Below are 21,712 nucleotides of genomic sequence, written 5' to 3' on the forward strand. Positions count from 1 at the left end.
ACATAAGTGTAAAGCATCAGCCAGGTTTTACATCAACACTAGCCTCAGAACTGACCTTTTATAATTGTTTACTATGGTAGGCTGAAAGCTCCTAGTTACCCGATATGATTTGAAATGGATTCTTGCAGCCGCGAGGGGGGAAAAGACACTCCTTTAGGCCCTGAAAGTAAACCTATATGCTTTGCAAGGACAAACAAGTCACGAGCTTTTTTTTATTTATTTCTCGCTTCTGCAAGGATCGATTTTAAAAAGAAGCATGTCGGGGGAATCAGGAGCTTAAGACCTACAATAACAAACAACCTTTTCAGGTAGGTCAATTTAAGGCTCCAAAAGTTGACCTTTTTTTTTATCTTTACGATAACTGGAAATTTCAGCAAAATTCTTTTTAGTTTAAGTAGTTATTATTAAGTAGGAATTTAATGAACATTAAATGAATTACTTGGCCCTCGGGATTCAGCAATACTAGTTTGTTTGACTCAAGAACATTTAGGGGATTTCTGTCATGTCTAAAGATTATAGCAAGCTGGTCAAAGTAAACAATTTAGGTAAGCAATGTTAAATTTGTTGTAAAAATTTCAGTACCTACCTCATTCTTAGGCCAAATACTTCTAAAAAGTTTTTCAGTTTTAGATTATTTATTTAAATTTATTTAGTATTTGTCAAGTACTGAGAATAGTGTCTAACATATTAAGTATTCAATAAAAATTTCCTATTATCATAATTGATAATCATGTCTTTAATCCATTTGGCTCTTATATAACCAAAATTTTAATCATATTAAGAAGTTATTAGGCAGATTTGTTTCAATAATGCTAACATATTTAGTAGAAGGGGTAGCAGGTAACCAATTATATCCCCCTTGGTAGAATTTCATAAAATATGCAGTAATGTCTCATCTATCTAGGACTCACAGGCTTTGGCAGAACAAAGACAGGCAAACCTCTCACCAGCTCACCAGTATAAACTTATGTAGTAAAGTTCATGAATTTTATTCAATGAATTTACTTCTGACCCACATTCAGAGTTTATTAGGATTTATTGTAACAGCTTGGATATTAGGTTTTCAGGCCTATAAAAGCAACAGTTAGAAGCTGCTACTGGTAGGCACACCATAACAGGAAAGGACAGTTGATAAAATTGGTAGCAAAGGAGGAAACTTTTATACTACAACAAAGTATTTGAAAACTCAAGGGCTACAGCAGCCTGCTAGGGGCACTAAATAACAGCACACTGAAATAAGCATCTTACAGCTCAGTACACTAGCCAAAGTGCTGTTAACTCTGAACCATCCAGTTAGGTTTTTTATGTCTCATTGCAGTAGGCATTTCTTCTCAAATCTTACCCATGTAAAGCACAGATAAAAAGTTATAGTGCTTAAATATTCATAAGAATAAACCAGAAAGACAGTTACTCCAAATCACTTATTCCTTATCTAGTCTAGGTTCTTAGGATCTTATTTCCTATATTCTGTGTTAGAACAGGAGAAAGAGATTTGGAGATTTTATTCCTAGAGTAAAATGCCAAGTCATTGGCATTGTAAAGAATGATTTTGATTTCTTGGAAGGGAAAAAAAAAAAAAAACAAGAAGCAGTCAAGAGAAGGAATAGCTTATACAAAGGGATGAAGGCATAACAAAACTTCACATTCATTAAATCTTCATTTATTCTTTAAATTTTATGTAGTACTCACTGTATACTAGGTTCCATGGAGGAAAAAATTGTGTCAGCATAGCCTTTCTATTCCTATTTCTATTCTTTGGTTAGTTCAGAGAAAAGGAAAACTCTAAAATAATGGCTTGTAATTCAGGCTGAGAAGATTTTTTTTTTCCTTATAAAATTGAAAGAGTAGGCATACCGATAACCTGTGTTAAAATGTATAGCTTAAATCCAGCAATCCTGTATCTCACTGAGATGTTTCCTTGTGGCATAGTAGAAAAAACACCAAAGTGTAGAATCCTTAATCCTTAGTTCTAATCCTGGCACCAAGTGAATGAACTCAAAGTTCTGTAAATTATACTGTAATGTCTCATCTGCTTGGAATTCAATAGCTTTGCAAACCTCAGCAATCTAGAACAAAGCCAGAAAAACCTTTAAGTTGCTCACTGTTATAAATCTATTTAGTCAAGTTCATGAATTTTGAAATATCTAGGCTTCAGTTGCCTCGTCTAGTGGAGATTGGACCAGATCAGAAGTTTTAAGCTTTTTCAATGTTGCTTTTTAAGTAGAGAAATCCTTCTTTAATTTAAGAAATGTTTCTCTGGAAACCTAATCTGTAGAATAGATAAATTGGAGCTACTCTGGTTGAAATAGGGATTGGGAAGGTGAGTAATCCAATAATTCTTTCTGCCCACTCCAGCAGTCCTTGAGCTTTATGGAGTCAAGAGGTATAATAAACACAAATTAAAAACCATTGACCTATTTTATGAAATTTTTTGTAAATTTTAGTTATGAGTAGTTTTAAGGTGGACATTAGTAGAAATTAAAGTGGATTTTTTTTGGTGATAATCTTAACAGCCACTGTTTATGAAACATTTATTTTGTGTGCTTTACAAAATAATTCTTTAATACCAGACTATATTGTTAATGTTTTAAATTACTCGGGTTTCCAAATAGCAATGTACATATACTGTGGAACCTTGCCTGGTGCCTTGTATGTATAAAGCAGATACCTAGTAAATATTTGAGCATGTCTTCTAAATGAATAAGAATCTGTATAAGGAAGGTGTATCTTATGGAAATATCAGTGGACTATACTTGTTATGGAATCACTAGTAAGGAGTGCACTGAGGAAATGTTAGTGTTTCATATAAGGCTATCTCTTGTAATATTTGGAAATGATACAATTTTTGCTACTTTGTGTCTGTCTTCTGTGTCACATAAATCTTATGTTGATAAGCACTGAAGTATTTACCACACAAAGAATAAGTAATTCTTGTTTTTCATAAAAATTATATTAAATAGAGTTATTCCTGAGAGACCACAACAGTTGTTTTTGGTAACAGTTAGCATTACTGATGACCTTTTATATATCAGTGTATAATAGCTAAATATTTTCAAGTATTTATATATTCTCAGTAAACAAGATAGCACAATTTAGTACTTGACTACTTATCTTTTATGAAGATGTGAAAATAAATTATAATTTCTCTATACGATTAATATTACAAATCAAGAAACTAATGCAAGTGTTTTTTATGGTGTTATAGGTTCATGAAAGCTTTAAGTTATGCTTCATTAGATAAAGAAGATTTATTAAGTCCTATTAATCAAAATACCCTGCAGCGATCCTCCTCAGTGAGGTCCATGGTGTCCAGTGCGACATATGGCAGCTCAGATGACTATATTGGTCTTGCTCTTCCAGTAGACATCAATGATATATTCCAGGTATCGTAAATACTTTTGTTTTCTTATGAGTTGGTTTCCTGGTTTTTGTTTTTTTTTTTTGTATGCTATAAACTGCTTACTAGGAATTATAGAGTGAATTTGGAGAAGGTAATTTTTTAAAGAAAATTTTATGACAATTATTTCACCTTTCTCATCTTTCTCTTATTTAGTATCTTCAAGTCCCCAGAACATTATCCTTCTCTGCCCACACTAAATCAGCATCTTATTTGATTTATCAGTATATTCTCTATAGAAATTCAGTGAATTCTTAACCTTGCCTTTGAGTCACATTTGACTTATTCTTTGTTAATTTTTTAAATTGAAATATAATTAACATATTGTGTAAGTTTGAGGTATAAATATAGTCCTCTTTTTTTTTAAATTCTTGATCCTATTTATCCCATACAGGGCAGCCACATATTGTGTCTAATGGTGTAAGATGTGACATACTCATAGATCTTTAGGTGATAAATAGTACTGAAGAACACACATTTGCTCAGAAGTCTAAAGACATTTGGATAAATTCTAAAATAATTACTTTAATATCCATTTAAGTCACCAAGAATAAATAAGGACTTGAAGAGTTACTTGTTATTTTGTCAAGTTTTGGTAATTTAACTTTCTTCAATAAACTTCTTCAAAGGTTTATGTGCTAGAGTAATTCTATTTAAATTGCATTTTATTTGATTTTGCTAATATTCATAAAGTAGAGTTCTTTTATAGTAAGACTTACCGTGATTAATATCTGTTTTAGGTAAAAGATATTCCCTATTTTCAGACTAAAAACATACCTCCACATGATGATAGAGGAGCAAGAGTTTTTGCCCATGATGCAGGAGGTAATGCATGGTTTTGTTTTCATGAGACTTCTCTTTATATAGAAAAGAAAAATTTTTTAAAAGAAAGTTAATTAAAAAGAAAGTTCTTTTCAGTAGGATGACACTATAAATTCAAGTATACTTCTAGGTTATCTTTAAAATTATACCAAAGTAATTGAGTCAATTTAAAATTAAACCACAATTTGTGTGTGTGTGTGTGTGTGTGTGTACATGAGAGTCTTAAAGTGTTTTACTAACTAAGTACCCAGCCTCTAAGAAGACAAAAACTACATCAGTTACTTCTGTTTTAAAAAAATAATATATGAAAAATTTGTAACATTAATCCACATAGGCTAAGAAATAGCCATTTCGGCAAAGGAGAGAGAGAAAAATGTGCTTATGTATTACATGGTCTCTCTTCGTTATGAACTGTAATACTTTAATGAATATGTGCATATCAGCCACAGGTTTAAAGCTTCATAATCTTGATTATTTTTCTTAAACAAGTACCTCATTAGACTCAGAATTATTACTTTTCACATCAGTATTAAGGATAATCGAAATGATGCCATAATTGTATAATCTCAATTTTCTGTTTTGTATCTAAAACCTCATATTAAAGTAGTACAAACATAATGCTGACTTTAATTATTTTCTTAATTAAAGCAGTTTTTCTTTTTTCTTCCCAATTAAGGTTAGATTTGGAGTGATAAAAAGAATTGTGTTTTTTTTTTTCTTGTTTCCCCTTCTTCAAAATTTCATGTAGTTTAAGGTGCCTTGAAAGAAGTGTCATTGATACTGTTTTTATCAGGTTATGTTTTATATTTACTCATGCACAGGTCTTCCATCTGGAACTGGAGGTCTTGTAAAAAACTCTTTTCACTTGCTACGACAGCAGATGAGTCTTACGGAAATAATGAACTCAATCCATTCAGATGCTTCTCTGTTTTTAGAAAGTACAGAAGACACTGGACTGCAGGAGCATACAGACGATAACTGCCTTTATTGTGTCTGTATCGAAATTCTGGGTTTCCAGCCCAGTAACCAACTAAGTGCAATATGTAGTCATTCAGGTGAGTGAGTAGTCCTTCTAGATGAATTCATCTGAATTTTAATCTACTCCAGTCACAAGTCATCTCCCAGCTCTATAGATCATCCCTCTTACTCTATTCTCAGTACCTCAACCTTAGTTCAGTCACTTAACATCTCCGTGTTGGAATGTTAGTGTTTCAGTCTCCAATTCTGGTCCTTTCCAATTCCTTTTCAGACTTTTGCCTGGAATTAATCTCTTGAGAGTTATTTACTTGCTTGCTATTTATGCCCAGCACACAGATTCTTTGTATAATTTGTCTAGTGTCTTTTTTTTTCACCATTCTTCTCTGTCACAGTTGACATACCATTACTGATTGACTTGAAGTTTTTAAACAAATTGTGTTCTTTTGATTATGCTGTTTTCATAATTCTAGGCATGAAAGATATGTTTTTCCTGTTGTTTCCTTGCTCCTCCTCCTCCTCACACACATGTAAGTTCACACATGAGCACACTGTCTATTTGGCAGATCCACCTGATCTTAAGTGTCGGGACTATTTTATCTGCAAAGTTTTCTCTAACTCTCTTGAGTTAGATGTTTACTGTCCTTCCTCGCTAACTCTTCTTTGCCTTTTGTACATAAATCTCTTTTGGTAATTATTGCTTGGTTATTTTTTTCCTTCCACTCAATAAGTTCTGTCAGGTTATGGTCTGTTATGTCTTTTCTTTTTCATAGTTCTAATACCTAGCCGCATACTGCTTTGTATAGTAGGCACTCAGTATGATCTTATTGTGCTCTAAAGGAAAATCTTGCTGACTTTCTTCTATATTTGCTGCTGCCCAAGAGAATTGGTTATCAGGAAGTTATTAGAGAGATAGAACCCCTCATAGAAGTTCTTAATTTTTTCATAAATAATTGTTTCAACGTTTCCCATAAGCAACATTGAGACTTACCATTTTCTGATAGAAAAATTTAGCTTATAATTTTTCTGAATTAACCCATATGGATTTATATATTTTTTTTGTTTAGAGCTTTTTATTCTTTCCCCCATGCTTCATGTCTCCATTTTTAATTAAAATATAAGCTAAGCTAGAATATTATTAAAAATAGAGGAAATGATGAAAGCAAATAACCACAGTCAAGCAAAAATTGATTATATGGATAAAATGACTTAGATTATGGAAATAATCTTGACATGAAATGTCTTGAGTAAAACCATATGTCTAAGGTTCATTATATTAAATACTTCTTAAGAGAAAATGGAATATAAAGGTCTTTAAAGGTAAATTTCATTATCTGAATATGCATGGTTTTGCCTTCAACAGAGTTATAAACTCAATTATTTTCCATGAATAAGAAAAAGTAGGCCTACTAGCTATGTTTCTTCTCCTATTTCCAAAGGATTTTAGTTCTCCTTGTCCTTCCGATTTATAAATAGTACACTTATTTTGCCCATATGTTCTCTGAAGTTTCCATTTAACTCATGTAATTATTTCATTTAAAAATTTTATTCATATGATTTAGCATGTTTCTCACACACACACACACACACACAAAATAACACACCATATGTAGGACATGCCTTCTCTTACCATTATACTTAAGATGCTGTTTCTCATTGCCAAATGGGATAATTACTATATTGGAACTTGGCTTAGCTAGAGAAATTATTATTTTTTTAAACAAGAATGAATTAAACCTTTAGAAATGTGATGCAATTCTAACAGTTTAGAAATGTTAGGAGTAAAGACTGGTTAAATAAATTAGTTTATACCTTTTTAGAAGCATATCAGTTGAAGTATAACTTTCTTACTGTTATGTTGGAACATTTTTTCATTATACTCCCTGGGTAGCTCATCAGCTGAGTCTAAAATATTTTGGCAATGGTTTTATTTTTAAATCAACATATAATTTGAGTAGCATGTTTTACTTTTGAGTGCCTTACAGACATATGATTTCCTTAATAATCAAAATTTTAAAATTATGCTAAATTTATACATCTTCTTTTCCAAGGAACCACAAAGCAATTTATGCTTAGTATTATGTAAATAGTAATCTTAGGAGGTGCCTAGAGGTGAAATGAGGTGGTGATATTTCTTTTCTGTGGGAAACAGCATAGGGAGAGGTTGTATGTGTTGACATTAGTCAAGTTTCGTGGACTTTTAAAAATATGCCTTTTTTTTCCTTGCTATAGTGGAAAGAGTACTGGACTAGTACTGAGAGGTCTTACCTTCCAGCTGAGTGTGTCTCCTCTCTCTGAATCTCTTTACTTTCATGAGATGAAAGCTTTAACTAATTTCCAGTATTTCTCATAGTACTAAGCCTGTATGATTTTCTGATTGCCTAGTGTTACTTCCTAAAAGAATAACCAAAGACTTCTGATTTCCATTTGTTCTAATTACTTAAAGTGCTCAGGAAATTTTTAAATAAAAAAAAAAAATTTGATATCATTTTCGTAACACTAAGATGTTGAGTTCAAAATTCCATCTTAGTATGTAGTAAATTTAATTCTAGTGAATAAACTGATAAGTCAGGGAAGTATGATTCTTATATTGGTAATTATCAAATGGTGGATAAAGCAAGTCATAAAATAATATTTACATATATATGTATGTGTGTGTATATATATATCATCCCACTTTTTACCCAAAGAGCAAAAAAAAAATTTTTTTTAATTGCAAAAGATCTGAAATTATATATCAGACGTTTAACCATATCTTCCTATGGAGAGTGGTATTTAGTTTGGGGGTTGGAGGGAAGGGACAGATAAAGTGCCTTCATTTTTTATTCTATATACATCTTTATTTGAATTTTCAAATAATCACATATTAATATATTTGTAATTTATGAAAATGAAATTTTATTATAAATGTCTTTAGAATTTAACAAATTTTTCTATCCGAGTAGTCCAAATTTACTTTCAACATCTTCATGGAAAATAATTGTTGAAAACTTGAAAGAAATTATAAGGAATCCTCTCTATAGTATGTAGTATAAACATAGGAATTAAGCCATTGTGATACTTTAATTGAAATAATTAATTTTGCCTTCAGACCTTCAAGACATTCCATATTCTGATTGGTGTGAACAGACTATCCATAATCCCTTAGAAGTGGTTCCCTCTAAGTTTTCAGGGATTTCTGGATGCAGTGATGGCGTGTCTCAAGAAGGCTCAGCCAGCAGCACCAAAAGCACAGAATTGCTACTAGGTAAGTTTTCAGATTCAAATCCAAGCATTGCTAATAAAACTAAGTTTTTGTTTTTGTTGTTATTGTTCATAAATAATGTTAATTAAAGTTGTCTCAAAACTCTGACAAATCAGTTTTAGTGAGGCATATTCAGCCAACTGTTGCACCTATATCAGACTCTGATATGTACCCTCTTAGTTATCTGCTTTCGTTAGAAAGAATTTTGTTCCCAAAATGATCAGCAAATCATGTGCAATTTATCTCAGACTCAGATTTTTAGGTAAAGTTTAACAATAAATTCCATGAGGTATAATCATTTTCTATTGTGATATAGATAAAATATTTTAATCTTCTTTTCAGGTGTTAAAACAATTCCAGATGATACACCAATGTGCCGTATACTCCTTCGCAAAGAAGTTCTAAGATTAGTCATTAATTTGAGTAGTTCAGTTTCAACTAAATGTCATGAAACTGGGCTTTTAACGTAAGTTAATACTAAACATGAATATTCTTTGTTTTTTCTGCTTTTTATGGTGAAAATGGTACTTGTAATAAGTTAGACTAATTAGTTTATATTAGCATGGCATATCTCTGTGAGGCTAGATTTTCTTCATGAACTTCGACCAAAGTAATATATGGTAACAGGTTAAATGCATAAGCAAGTATGTAAATCCAGCTATCTTCTATTAAGCCAGACTTTAAAGAGATCTGTGAAAATGTAAAACAATACCGCTCTTCCTTCTTTTTCGGTTTTGGAAAATATAGTTATTTTTCATTAAAATATATGTATTTATGTTAACATGTAATGGGTTTATCTTTTGAATGAATTGATATTTTGAGATTTTTCTCTATTTTAATTTCTAATATGGTAATTATCAATGGCTATAATCCACAAAAATATTGGGGTCAATAATTTATAAGAAAGGAATCTTAAGACCAAAAAGTCTGAGAAAAGCTTGCCTACATAAAACAAATGATATTTTCTTGTTTTTATTTTTCCCTGTTTTTTTCTTTATCTTAGTAAAAGTCTCAGAATTTTTATTGTTTTTCTAAATCACAGCAACAGAAAAGAAAATTCAGGCCGAATATTTTAGCATTTTTGGTTTGTAATATTTAAAGCATTGGTCCTCACAAGAAATGCACCTCAGGGTTTTTTGCAGGGCTTAAAAACAAACAAGCAAGCAAACAAACAGTGATGCAGATGCCAGGGCCCCACTTCAGACCTTCTGACCAGAAGCTCTAGCACTAGGGCGTCCTTAAACTGTATATTACCCCACTCACCCCATAGCTGATTCTGAGATGCTGTCCTAGGTAAAAGCCACTGTTTGAAGGTTAAAAGATAGAAAGAGGTAGCTCAGTCAAGGATATCAATAACTTTAGTCTAATTTTAAAAACATATTTCCATTTGAAAACTTAATTTTGAAAATATTTTAGTCATTCTAGACTGATAAATTTAGCAATTTCTCATGTTAGTGGAAAAGAACATTTCTACCTTCTCAGGAAACATTTGGATTTTGATTATTTTAAAAAATAACAAAATGTGTGAGGTAGGAATATTTAATATTTTATATTCTTACCACAAATATGCCATTTAATCAATATCTGGAGAAAAAAATATTTAAAAAGTGATACTTTGGAGGAAAAGTAGTCAAGTCATTATTACAGTTTTTATCACACCATGGTCTTGTCTTTCATTTTAGAATTAAAGAGAAGTATCCTCAAACATTTGACGACATATGCCTATACTCTGAGGTTTCCCATTTGCTGTCACACTGCACATTTAGACTTCCATGTCGGAGGTTCATACAAGAGTTATTTCAAGATGTACAGTTTTTACAAGTAAGTAGGATTTGTACTTCTGACATTTATCTTTCAAGAATACTGTGTTTGAATTAAATTGAAAGAGAGATTATATCTGTTTAAAATATACCACTTCTTTCCTAGATGCATGAAGAAGCAGAGGCTGTGTTGGCAACACCACCAAAGCAGCCTATAGTTGATACATCAGCTGAATCCTGACCTCATATTTATGAAGTATATAGAGGGATACTATATATATTCATATTTATGGAGTTCATAAATGCCTCAGAAAATGCTGACTGACTGGGCAGCAATGACAGGATTATCCTGTACACTGTTCCAGCAATGATTGGTACATGACCAGTTGAAACTGCAGACTTCCCTAACCAAAACAACTTCCTTTGTCCCCCACTGAGCCCTTTTGAGGATTCATTGTTCATTACCACAGTTTTAAGAGTTTTAGTTACTAGCGTGTGCAAGAGCCAAGCACTGAATACCTACATAGGTTTTCTATTTTTTCATTTTAAGTGTGTAGTAACAGTGAACAATAACAGGATATGCAGAAGCACCCTACACACAGTTATTTCTGAATTCTTTTTTTAGGGTAAATAAAAAGATGCCTTGTTTGCTAACTAATTCATGGAAACCAGGAATCAGTGTCTCTGAGGCTGCATCCTGTTACTACAATGGGGTGTGCTATAACTGCTGGTAGGAGAGGGGGAACTTTGGCCCTTCCATATTTTCCTTAATGTTTGTAACACTACTTCAAGAGGTTTGTAACCTCAAAGCAGAAGAAGAGCCTCAGCAATCCAGGATTTATAAGTTATTTTGTTACTAGACTTGCTTAAAGTTTTTTATTTGTTTCCCTTCTCTCAGTTTTGTTGCAATGTGTTATTATAGGCTATTTGAACCTGTTAAGGTTTTTCACTACAGTTCCTGATTAAAATCAGAAAATCATTTTATAATTCAGATATTTCCCATTTATAGAATGCATATATTTTTAGTGGATTTCTGTTTTCATCAACTTCCCATATCACCATTTTAAACAGGAACTTGAACAAGCACTATTAATTTAGACCTAAAGCAAAAGAAAGCATTAAATAATACTTTGCATCTCTAGAGGAAAAGATGTTTGCCTATGATTTACTACACATTCCATGGGAAAAGAAGAGCCATAATTCCTTTTAATGGCACTGTTATGATGATTAAAAATTGTAGTGAAAAGCCTTAAGTACCAAATTTTAAAGTAGCAGTAATTTAATTTTTATATCAGTGTTCATGTTTTGCACAAACTAAATGCAGTGATAGGTGAGTTTATGAGTACAGTTATTGCCTTTATCACACTTGTGAAGTTGTTAAGTTGATGAGGGCAAAGTTTTGTTTAGTCGTATGTTTAATTTGTGTATGTCTAAAGATATTTGGAAATCTTTACAGGAATTAAACATATATGCAAATTTGTATATAAAAATAGCATGGCCATCATCATTAGAATGCTTGTAAATGAAAGGATTATCTTTTTGAGGTCTATATATAAATAGAAAAAAAATCCAGCTGGACTGATTAGGACCCTTTTTTAATTCCATTTGTGTATACCATTTTTACAGTTATACATCAGCTTTGACACAGTCATAGTACATTGATTAATATTTTCCTGTATTACAAATCCTTTTTATAATGGGCTTGTTCTCTGAGATCTCTGTAAAGAACCCTGTGAACTAGAAAATGTAACTCACAGAGATTTTTTTTTTTTTTTTAACTTACTGGCACTGAAAGTTCCAGCTGGGATGAAGCATTTCATCTCACTTCACAACACCTCTGACTGCACTTCAGTGAATTGTTCTTATGTGCACTGTGTAGCAACTTACGTTATAACAAAGCAGATAAGGGCTGTAAGCTGCTGCTTATGTTAAAAAAGTGGTTCTTCAGATTTTCTCTCATAAAATTCAGTTGAAGATAAAACAAACACTTCTTTTTACACTTTAACTTATCACTGAACCCAAGTGTTTATTTAAATGTCAACAGTACTTTTAAGAACGTTACCTGTCACCTTGGTCTTTGGTCTTGGATGATTAAACTGCCTTCCAGAGAACCAAATGTCAGAGATACTAGACCAAATAGTGGTTAAAAACTCCAAAGGAGGTAATATAGTAATCTTATTCACAATGGGATTAACATATTTTAGACATTCATTTTAAACACTACCTCAGTTAATATAAAGTATAAAATCTGTGGTTTAATCCCTCAGAAGTTAACAGTAATTCTTTCTGGTCACACACACGCAACTATCCCCATCCCTGGACCCCACCTCACTCATCCATCCTAAAATGAAGTCTTCGTTACTGTTAGCCTGAACAGTTTTTTTGACTGTTACTTTGAAAGACTTGTGTGTATACATCATGATATTTGCCTATAGCACTTAGTTTGGGGAGACACTCAGAGCTTTGTGGTTATCAGTACTTTAAGAAAAAAATGTACTTAAATGTATAGTGCTATTTGGTTTATCCATGTTTCACTGACAGGTCTAATATGTTTTCTTTGAGTACTCGTTTATATAAAAGTAGACTTTAATGATGAAAAACGCTCACATGGAGTGCCAAGTGATTAACTTAGGTGTTTAAAAATAATAAATTATAGCAGAAGAGATTAGGAATGGTGTCAGTGGTAATAGAAATCATTGAGAAAAGTGTCTATAAATAATATTATCTGACTATAAAACACCAAAATAATGTCAATAATGTAGTTTTTTGAGATTTTAGAATTAATCTTAGTCCATATAAATTTATACTATTGCTAATTATTGATAATTTGGAGGAATTTGAGCAGTTGTGCTGGTTATAAACTGTGAATTTCTAATTGTAAAGTGAATCGTTATTTCTAATTGAAAAATTTTTTTCAAGAACAGATTTCAGCTTCACATACTAAGTAAATACTGATAAATAAGGAAATTAGAAATTAGTGTTTGTAATTAAATATGGTCTAAAATTTCTTATAGTTTTATTTCCTGTTTATGCTTAGGTAGATTGGAGAGGGGAAAGTCTCTTCTCCCTAATTAAATTTTTTTCTAATAAAGATTGGTAGCATAAGGACATGCTGTAAGACAATGACATTAAAAGAGGCTCTTTGGAGGTAGATATATAAATTATTACACTTGTTACTCTAACATCATGTGTAAAAGTCCTTTTGAAATGGTGGATAGTTTTCAGCTCTTTTATCCAGAGCTTGAAATAATTAAAGCTGAGTTTTTCAGGGCATATTACAATGGCAAAGTATTCAACAGTGAGGTGTCAATGCTTATTTAGATTTGTCTACTGATATTTATATAACTTTTTTTCATTCCATTCAGAGGATGCCTTTTATCCCCACATTAAAGCACAGATCATTAAGCAATAAAAACCAGTCAAATTATCATCCAAATTATTACTGCAATTATTTTTGCATGGTAAGAGTGAGGTGCTAATTTTGTGTGAGATGAGCTTTGTAAACTACCTTGGGAAAGATCCTTTGGAAGTAAAGTTTTTCCCCTTTGTCCTACACTTCTAGTTTTGTCTCATTCACAATCCATTCAAACATGGGAAAAAAAATAGAATTAATTGCCAGAGTTTTGTGAGAACTGATATTGGAATAAAAGAACATTGCAGATTTTCTAAAATGTAGGTTGGGAAAGGTCTCTTGTTTCCCATTCAAGAAATAAATTATTACCAGTTTACTTTCAAGAGTAATACTACAATAAGAGTTTTATTACAAAAGCATACCAGTAAAATTAATAGCAGTGCTTATCAAACGATATTGAAATCTAAGAATCTTTGTAAGAGTATTCTTTTTTTCTTTCAGTTCCAGGTGCCCAGGGTATTTTTCATTCATAGTAGGTTTATGAGATTCCCACAGAAAGTGGATTATCTACCCTTTGGAATATTTTTGTAAAGTAGGTGGATAGCTCTGCCACAGCATGCATAAATTGCACATTTTGTTTGACTTTCTTTATAAAATATTTAATTTGAAAAATATAATTTATGCCAAAATAAAGTATACCTTGTAATTTTGCCACTAAAAAGGTTGATTTAGCACAAAATGCAAAGTTTTGGGGCAGAAAGGGAGGGAGATAAAAATTTTCATAGATAATAGTTGAAAAATGTTCTATTACTGGCCTGTCAGAAACCCTAAAGCTGCATTGTAAAACAAATGGTGTAAATTAGTTTTGAAAAGTGGTAAGGGATTGTGAAAAGAATCTCAGATTAATGCTCCCTGACCACATGATTTTCTTCTTTTTTATTTAGTAATACGCTGCTACATATTTGGAGGTTCTGGTGTTTGTAGGTCACTGAACAGACATTGAAATATGATTTATATTGTATAACTGTAACATAGAAAGATAAAGTATTTATATATTTTCCGTAAGAATATTTCATTGAGTTGTGTATAATTTAAATAAGGTTTGTCCCCAAATGGTTTTGCTCACCTTGATTTTTTGTTGTTTTGTTTTTGTATAATGTGTACATTTTATGTCAAGGGCATTAAAAGCCTCCTGAATCATAATCTTATCAAAGGGATACATTCTTAATAAAATGTACTTAAAATTTTTAAACTTGTATTGTTTATTTGAAGTTTTAGAACAGTCAGTGTTGATTTGAATAATATACTACTGAGGCTGATATATGTGATATCCAGTAAAAGTGACTTTTAGTTACCACAGATATGAATCGAGTTCAGTAACATGCTAGTAGCTTGTTCCAAATGTGTTAAAATAACCATTCACACATTCTTAAACATTCTTCATAATCTAATCAAACACATAGCCTTTACAGTTTTTTTTTTTCCTACATCAAATCATAATCAGGGATTTGAAAAAACGAGTCGATCTTTAGAACAATTCTGAATTTTTTGAGGAATTAATATAAATGATGAGGGTGACCTACGGCCACCTAGTGGCAAAAGAAAATACCACAAAGGAAATTACCAAGCCTCGAAAATAAAATTCAGTGTCAAAGCTAGGTAGGGTCTGTTATAGTTTATTAAATGTGGTAAAATGTATGTCTTGCTTTTAGAAATAGATTTGTTTTGGATATTTTGGTCTTTAAGCACATTTCTGTATATCATTTTCCCATTGCTTTCCATTTATAAATGTATATTTTTCAACAAAAACAGTAGGCCCCCAAGTAAACTAAAAAGTAGTTAATCATCAGCTGATCTTTGAAATATGTGATAATATAGGTGAACTTCAGAAAGCTTGTTCTATTTTTAAGAACTCTTCAGTGAATAAAAATACTCAAAAATAAAGTACTTAGTCCATTCGGGCTGCTATAAAAAATACCACAGACTGGGTAGCTTTTAAGCATTAGACGTTCCTCATGGTTCTGTGGGCTGGAAGTCTGAGATCAGAGTACCAGCATGATCAAGTGAGGGCCGTCTTCCGAGTCCCAGACTTCTTGTGTCCGCACATGGAGGAAGGGACTAGGGAGTGTCCTGGGTCTCATAAGGGCATTAATCTGATTAAGGGCTCCAGCTTCATGACCTCCCAAATGCCCCACCTTCAAATACCATCATTTTTGTGGAGCAGGATTTTCACACAAATTTGGGAGTAATCATTCAGACCAGAGCAACTACTTTTTTATTGATTTTTAAAAAAAGACAAGGTGCACTAAAATTTTGTTTCTTTAAGGCTTATCATAGAATACTGAGACACTATATTTGCTTAGTCCTTTAAGTTGAATATACTTACTGTGTTATATGTATCATTTTAACTGCTAATTCTGAAGGATTTTTATCTTCTATTGTATCTTCAAGGGTTTTTAAAGTTCTTTATGCAAAATATTTAATGTTTTGTAAATTCTTTGAGATGAAAGCCAGCTTATCTTTCCATAGAGCTCTTAGAACAAATATTAGATGTTGCCTAACTCAACTCTATCTTCTTAACAAATACACATTCTAGTGGAGTATTCGTTTCACCAGAATTAGTATGAGTTGGATGTTAGAATGTCAGCAAGCACTTTCAACAGGTCCATGGCTCTGTTGTGTGACTAGCCTGTTCCCAGTCTGAACCATCATGGTCCCCAGCTGAGGACCAGTCTCCAGGCTGATGTGGTTTTTATTGGGACTGCCCACCATCAAAATATCCTGATATTTCTAAGGAATTATTGCTAATTTAGTTTTAGGTATAATTTTTTAGTATTATGGCTATGTTAGAAAAAGCCTAGAGAAACAGATGTTTACAGGTGAAATCATATGATTTGCTTCAAAATAATATCAGGAGGGAGAGTAGATAAGGGTATGGATGAGCTAAAACAGCTGTTGGGGCTGATGATAGTACATAAGAGATTATTAAACTATTCTGTTCTTGTATATATTTGAAACTCTCCATGAATTTTTTCAATCATAATTCTACTGACACATAAATTACATATTTGTTTCTGAATAACTTTTTAAAGCAATGCTTTTAAAATGATATATAGTATTGAGAATTGTTTTTAAATATAATTTATTTGGTTGTTATATAAACATGGGAATGTTTATAGCCAAAACTATAGAGTGATGCTGTAAGCACAAAGTTATGCCCAGCACTTCCTACTGATATTTTGTTATATTTCAGAAAGATGTCTTCATCTGATTTAGGCCAGTGATTTTCAAAGTTGAGTATACGTCTGAATGCTTGGTGAAATATAGATTCCAGACCTCCTACCGTAGAGATTCTGATTAGGTTCAGAGGCACATTATTAGTAAGCTCATGAGGTGATTTATCAGCTGTACTAATTGTTAGATTTTCATGTCTTTGACGTAGAGCAAACACAATGCAATGGTGAAATACTTTAATTAAGGCTTGTTGCAACAAAAATGATTTCAAGGTTTTGGGGATTATTTTTCAAAGAAAATCTGTATAAAAGATATTATTTACAAATCAGTCATCACTGTCAGTGACATTCTGTGTACTTTAATAATTGCATGATGCCAAAGGAACACAAAGTAAATGGTGACAATACTGACCCCACAGTCTTCTCAAAACTATTATACTAATCAAGATACTTGTTTGTACTATGTTAGGAGTTCATAACCAGTTTTCCTAGCAAAAGGCTTACATACACATAAGGAAAAAACTGAAAAGTCTGAACAGAAGTCCTGGTTTGTGTAGGTATGTTTAGGCCAGCTGACAGCCACCCAACTTTGTGATGTGGGTCCTTTCTTTATTCTCTTCATAGTGTTGAATGGCACAGTACAGGCCCTTTGGTACCAGAGGTACAGGCAGTGTCGTTTCCATCACAGCAAACAAAAAGAAACCCTTGTTTGTGCTTGTTAGAAATGTGATCAATAAACATTAAGGGCTGAGGGGCAGAAGGAAGAGAAAGGAACACGTATTGAACACCTATTATGTACTAGGTGCTTTGCATATATTGGTTCAAGGAGACAAAGCTGCTGCTGAGCCAAAACAATTTCTTCACTCTAGATAGCTTTTTACAGTTATGTCTAGTCAATATCCAACAATATGGTTTAATTTCATTTATTAGGTTAGCATAAGAGGGATATAAATGAGTAAGGGTATATTGTCATGACCCAGACAACTTATCACAGAGTCCAAAGGATGCCAAATGAAAACAGGTCACTTATAGTTATTGGAAAAAAAAAAAAAAAAAGGAACCATAAAATGTGAATGGAATTACTCAATGACTTACTTTCCTTTTTCTATTTGAGGTAGTCATCAAAAAATTCTGGTAGAAGACTAGTGTCTACTATGATATTATCTTGACACTAAACCAGGAGTTCTTTGCCAATCCCAAGCTTTAACTGTGGTAAGCTAGATAGAAGGACAGTTGTGGGGATCTTACTGATTCATTCACGTCTTAACCTATTAGACAAGGTCTGTGCCCCCAAAAGAGTTAACTTTACTGTGTCAATGAACTGCAGATTCTTACTGCAAGACAAATCTAAAATCTGTTTTGGTCTGAACCATCTGTGACTTTTTTTTTTAAATATATTCAGAATAAATTAACATTAATATTCCATGCTCTAGTAACGAATAGTTTGTGGCCTTTATTAAAGCCTTATATCTAGTTCCTTCACCCTTAAGCTATTAAATGTGGGAGTAAAACAATAGAAATACTTTCTCACTAACGGCTGAACTTGTAGGATCGTAGCCACCCTGTCCAGTACTGAGTGGATGAGATCTATCCCTATGTCAGGTGTCAGGGCAGGTGTTATTTAAAGGTGAGCCTAGAACACAGCAGCAAGGGAAGCCTGTTACCATGGTCCTGCCATTTCTACAGCAAGCCTGTTCCAAGGAAGGATGTTAATTCACTCTCATAGCCTCTGAACTTTGAAACCTAGGAAGATAGTTGGTCTTGTATAAATCAGACCTGCCAGTGGTGATAGCCCACTAGGATTAAGCACCGAGGTATCTGGTGACAGAATAGTGCCAGTTATGCTTCTCTAGGTGTCTGTGTAGCATAAATGTATGAAACGGGTATATGATTAGCGGCAGTGTTCACCGTGATCTAAAAGGGCAATGGAGGAGAGGCTGCTATTTTCACTCGGAGAAGGTGAAGTGAGACCCAGTGGCACAGCCATTTGCATTTTATACTCAGACATTGGTGGATTTGTTGGAAAGCTGTCCTTGTCTCCAGACAAGGGCGAAGCCAGCTGGGACACATAATTCAAACTACTTTCTCCTGCTGAGATTTCTCCCAGGGAATTCACATAGTTTTTGTCTAGTGTCTTTAGTAAATTTTCAGGTGAAGTCAGTAGTCCCAGCTGACTTGGTGGAGCTTCTGGGGGTATTGAGACATGGCCACAAGAACCAGAGTCAGAAGCTGCTTGATTATAGGTAAAGTTCTCAAAACAGATGCAGGGGCCAGGGCTGGAGTAGTTCTCTGTTGGGAGGAGGTAAAGGTAGACAGGCTTAGTACATTCAGTTTCTGTGAGTGACTTCCTTGCACCTGAGAACTGTATCTTCCTTCCTTCTGGCTTGTTTACAACTTCAATAGCATCTGGAATGCAGTCATTGACATTCATTATTGTCAGATGAGGATTCTCCTAAAAGAGAAAAAAAATACGTAAATATAATTGTGTGTGTGTATCAGTATGTAAAGTGTGGAAAATGCACCTGGAGCTTCAATTTTTCTCGTGTTTCATCGTGGTCCTGTTAACTTGAAGTGGTGTTAAAAAAAAAAAAAAAAAAAAGGATTTCCCCTGATGGACAAAATCAAACTTCCATTCACTCATTTCATGGCTTTGGGAGCAGAGTTGGTTTTGCTCTGTTCTATCTTCCTGAAGAGATCTAGGGAAGTACGATTATTACAGCCCTGACGCTGGATTAGAATTTAGTAGATATATAGTATCCATGCAGTTTCCCAACATTTACCTTGGATTTTATTAATGACAGGACACTGCTCTTGTAAGGGTCTGGAATGTCAGGGTAACACTTCTCCTTCATCCTAGGAAAAAAAGTGAAAATTAGACTGAATTTTGCAATATGGTGAAGAGTTAAGAGTCGAGAACTCTGGAGGCAGATTCCTGGGTTCTGATCCTTGCTCTGTCGCTCACTATGTGACACTGGGCAAGGTACTTAACCCTCCTCTGCTTTAATGTCCTCATTGGTTCAATGGAGATAATTACTGTAGTCACCGCAGTGTTGTGAGCATTGAATGAGTTGTTATGTGTAAAGCACTTAGAACATAGTCAAACACACAGTAAGTGAAACACGAACATCAGCTATTGTTATTGAACAAGTTTTATAATCTTTTGAAATGGTTATTGTTTATCTATTGACCAGAAAAGCAAAATTGTTTTAATATTTCCTTTTCAGCATTTTCCCCATATTATTCAGTGTAATTTCTATTTTATTAAAACTCATTTCTATATTTTCCTCTGACTCTCTTCTTGGATAATCTTCCCCACATACTTACCACTGAGTCTTCAAGTAGCACAGGATCATGATGAGCAAAAGGCAGAAAATCATGGGGAGTATGATACGTATCAGTACATGTGCTGCAGAAGGAAAAAGGGATATTTTGAATGGGTACATTGCCCTCCTCAAAGGCATAAAAATAAGTTTAAAGACAAAAGTTAATTTTACATGCATTTTTATTCCTCAAAAGTCTATTTTTGTGAAATTCAATAAGAGTTTTCCCTGATGGGGGGTGATGACAACCAACCAGCTAACACAGGGAACCATCTGTCTTCAACACTTGTGACTCAAACTCGTTACCACTTTGCCATCCTCTCATCTTACTGTGTCCTTTTTCACTCCCTCCATGTATTAGACTTACACTCTGCACTCTTGCCAAAGTGTCATGGTAGGTGGAGTGTGCCTCTCTGCCTCTTGACTTAGAATTTAGTCATGTGACTTAGTTTGGCCAATAGGATTAGTAATTATAATGTTAGTAGCTGCCTTCAGTGTATGTGCAGTTTGGCTTGCCCTCCCGTGCTCCCGTGATCCACTATGGGAAGAGTTTGTCCCTTGTTGCCACTGCCTCTTCAGCCTGAGCCCCAGAGTGAAGCTATATGAAATGAACCCAAACTTGGCCAAAGTCTGGAGTCCAGCCTAGCCCAGCCTTGATCAGCCAAGCCATGAGCATAAAAAGAAATATCTATTTTTGTATGCCACTGACATTTTGAGGTATTTTACTATATATCAAAAATTGACTAAGGCACCCTCTAGTTAGTCTCTAATGAATGTCTTAACCTGAGAGAATTATTCTATTTTTATTTCTCAGATCTGTCAACCAGTGCTTCATCTTCTTAAATGCCTATCTTCCTGTTAGTGCTTGCAAGCTCACCAATTAAATAACTCAGCTGGGTTGGTAAACACTGTCTTTTATAAATGCAAATTGTACATGTACATGTACATGTATTGTGTTCAATCCATGTGCCTCCATGCCTTCTCCACTCCCCAGCCCCAACACTCACTGTCCTGTAAGGGATGGGGTTTGATTTGGGGATGGCGGCTAATTCTGGAGATTTGTAAGCTGGGGCAGGTAGATGCCCAGCCCAGTGCTATGAGGCAGAACAAGACTCTGGAGAAAAGGACACAGTAAGATGAGAGGATGGCAAAGTAAGCCCCTGAATAGTTGGCCTCAAATGAACCCTGACACCTGGGAAGGGGTAAAAACTCCTGTCCTGACACCACTGATAAACACCGTGCCCTAAAGGGCAGTAATTCTGACTATTACAATTGGTTTTAAAATTTGGTTAAATTATGGATTTTTATAATATACTTGAGGACAAGCCTGGAGAGCTACCCACAGTAGTTTCCAAAGTTCAGACTGGTTTACTAACCTTCTTATTGAAGTGTAATATCGTCACACCGAAAGGTGCTCAAAGGTGTACAGCTGGATGAATTTTCACAAACCGAACATACCCATTATAACCAGTACCCCGATCAAGAAAAAGAACACTAACGGCTCCCCAGAAAACCCCTGGTGTCCCCGTGTAGTCATTTTCCCCTCCCAAGGTAACCACTATCTTGTCTTTTAACAACATAAATGGCATTTGCCTCTTTCTGTACTCCA

At 33.7% G+C, this 21,712-nt stretch overlaps 2 protein-coding genes across 9 annotated transcripts in view; one reads left to right on the forward strand and one right to left on the reverse strand.

Moving 5' to 3' along the window:
* The window catches only part of RICTOR (RPTOR independent companion of MTOR complex 2), a 100,544-nt gene extending 85,742 nt beyond the window's left edge, over nt 1-14,802 (forward strand). For 2 of the 8 annotated variants that reach the window (XM_023536925.1, XM_023536928.1), the window contains 9 exons: nt 237-308; nt 3,206-3,383; nt 4,138-4,222; nt 5,041-5,274; nt 5,668-5,724; nt 8,286-8,441; nt 8,781-8,904; nt 10,121-10,259; nt 10,365-14,802. In XM_023536925.1, the coding sequence (XP_023392693.1) occupies nt 237-308; nt 3,206-3,383; nt 4,138-4,222; nt 5,041-5,274; nt 5,668-5,724; nt 8,286-8,441; nt 8,781-8,904; nt 10,121-10,259; nt 10,365-10,439 (1,120 nt within the window). In that variant the 3' untranslated portion in view covers nt 10,440-14,802. The remainder of the gene's footprint in view (nt 1-236; nt 309-3,205; nt 3,384-4,137; nt 4,223-5,040; nt 5,275-5,667; nt 5,725-8,285; nt 8,442-8,780; nt 8,905-10,120; nt 10,260-10,364) is intronic. The other 6 variants (XM_023536927.1, XM_011370695.2, XM_023536926.1 and 3 more) reach the window with 6 other exon arrangements.
* A 2,203-nt stretch (nt 14,803-17,005) lies between these two features.
* The window catches only part of OSMR (oncostatin M receptor), a 43,564-nt gene continuing 38,857 nt past the window's right edge, over nt 17,006-21,712 (reverse strand). The window contains exons 15-17 of the mRNA XM_011370707.2: nt 20,108-20,189; nt 19,564-19,636; nt 17,006-19,235 (exon numbers count right to left, since the gene is read on the reverse strand). Coding sequence (XP_011369009.1) covers nt 18,675-19,235; nt 19,564-19,636; nt 20,108-20,189 — 716 coding nt within the window. The 3' untranslated portion in view covers nt 17,006-18,674. The remainder of the gene's footprint in view (nt 19,236-19,563; nt 19,637-20,107; nt 20,190-21,712) is intronic.

The sequence above is a fragment of the Pteropus vampyrus genome, unplaced genomic scaffold, assembly GCF_000151845.1.
Source record: "Pteropus vampyrus isolate Shadow unplaced genomic scaffold, Pvam_2.0 Scaffold172, whole genome shotgun sequence".
Lineage (NCBI taxonomy): Eukaryota > Metazoa > Chordata > Mammalia > Chiroptera > Pteropodidae > Pteropus > Pteropus vampyrus.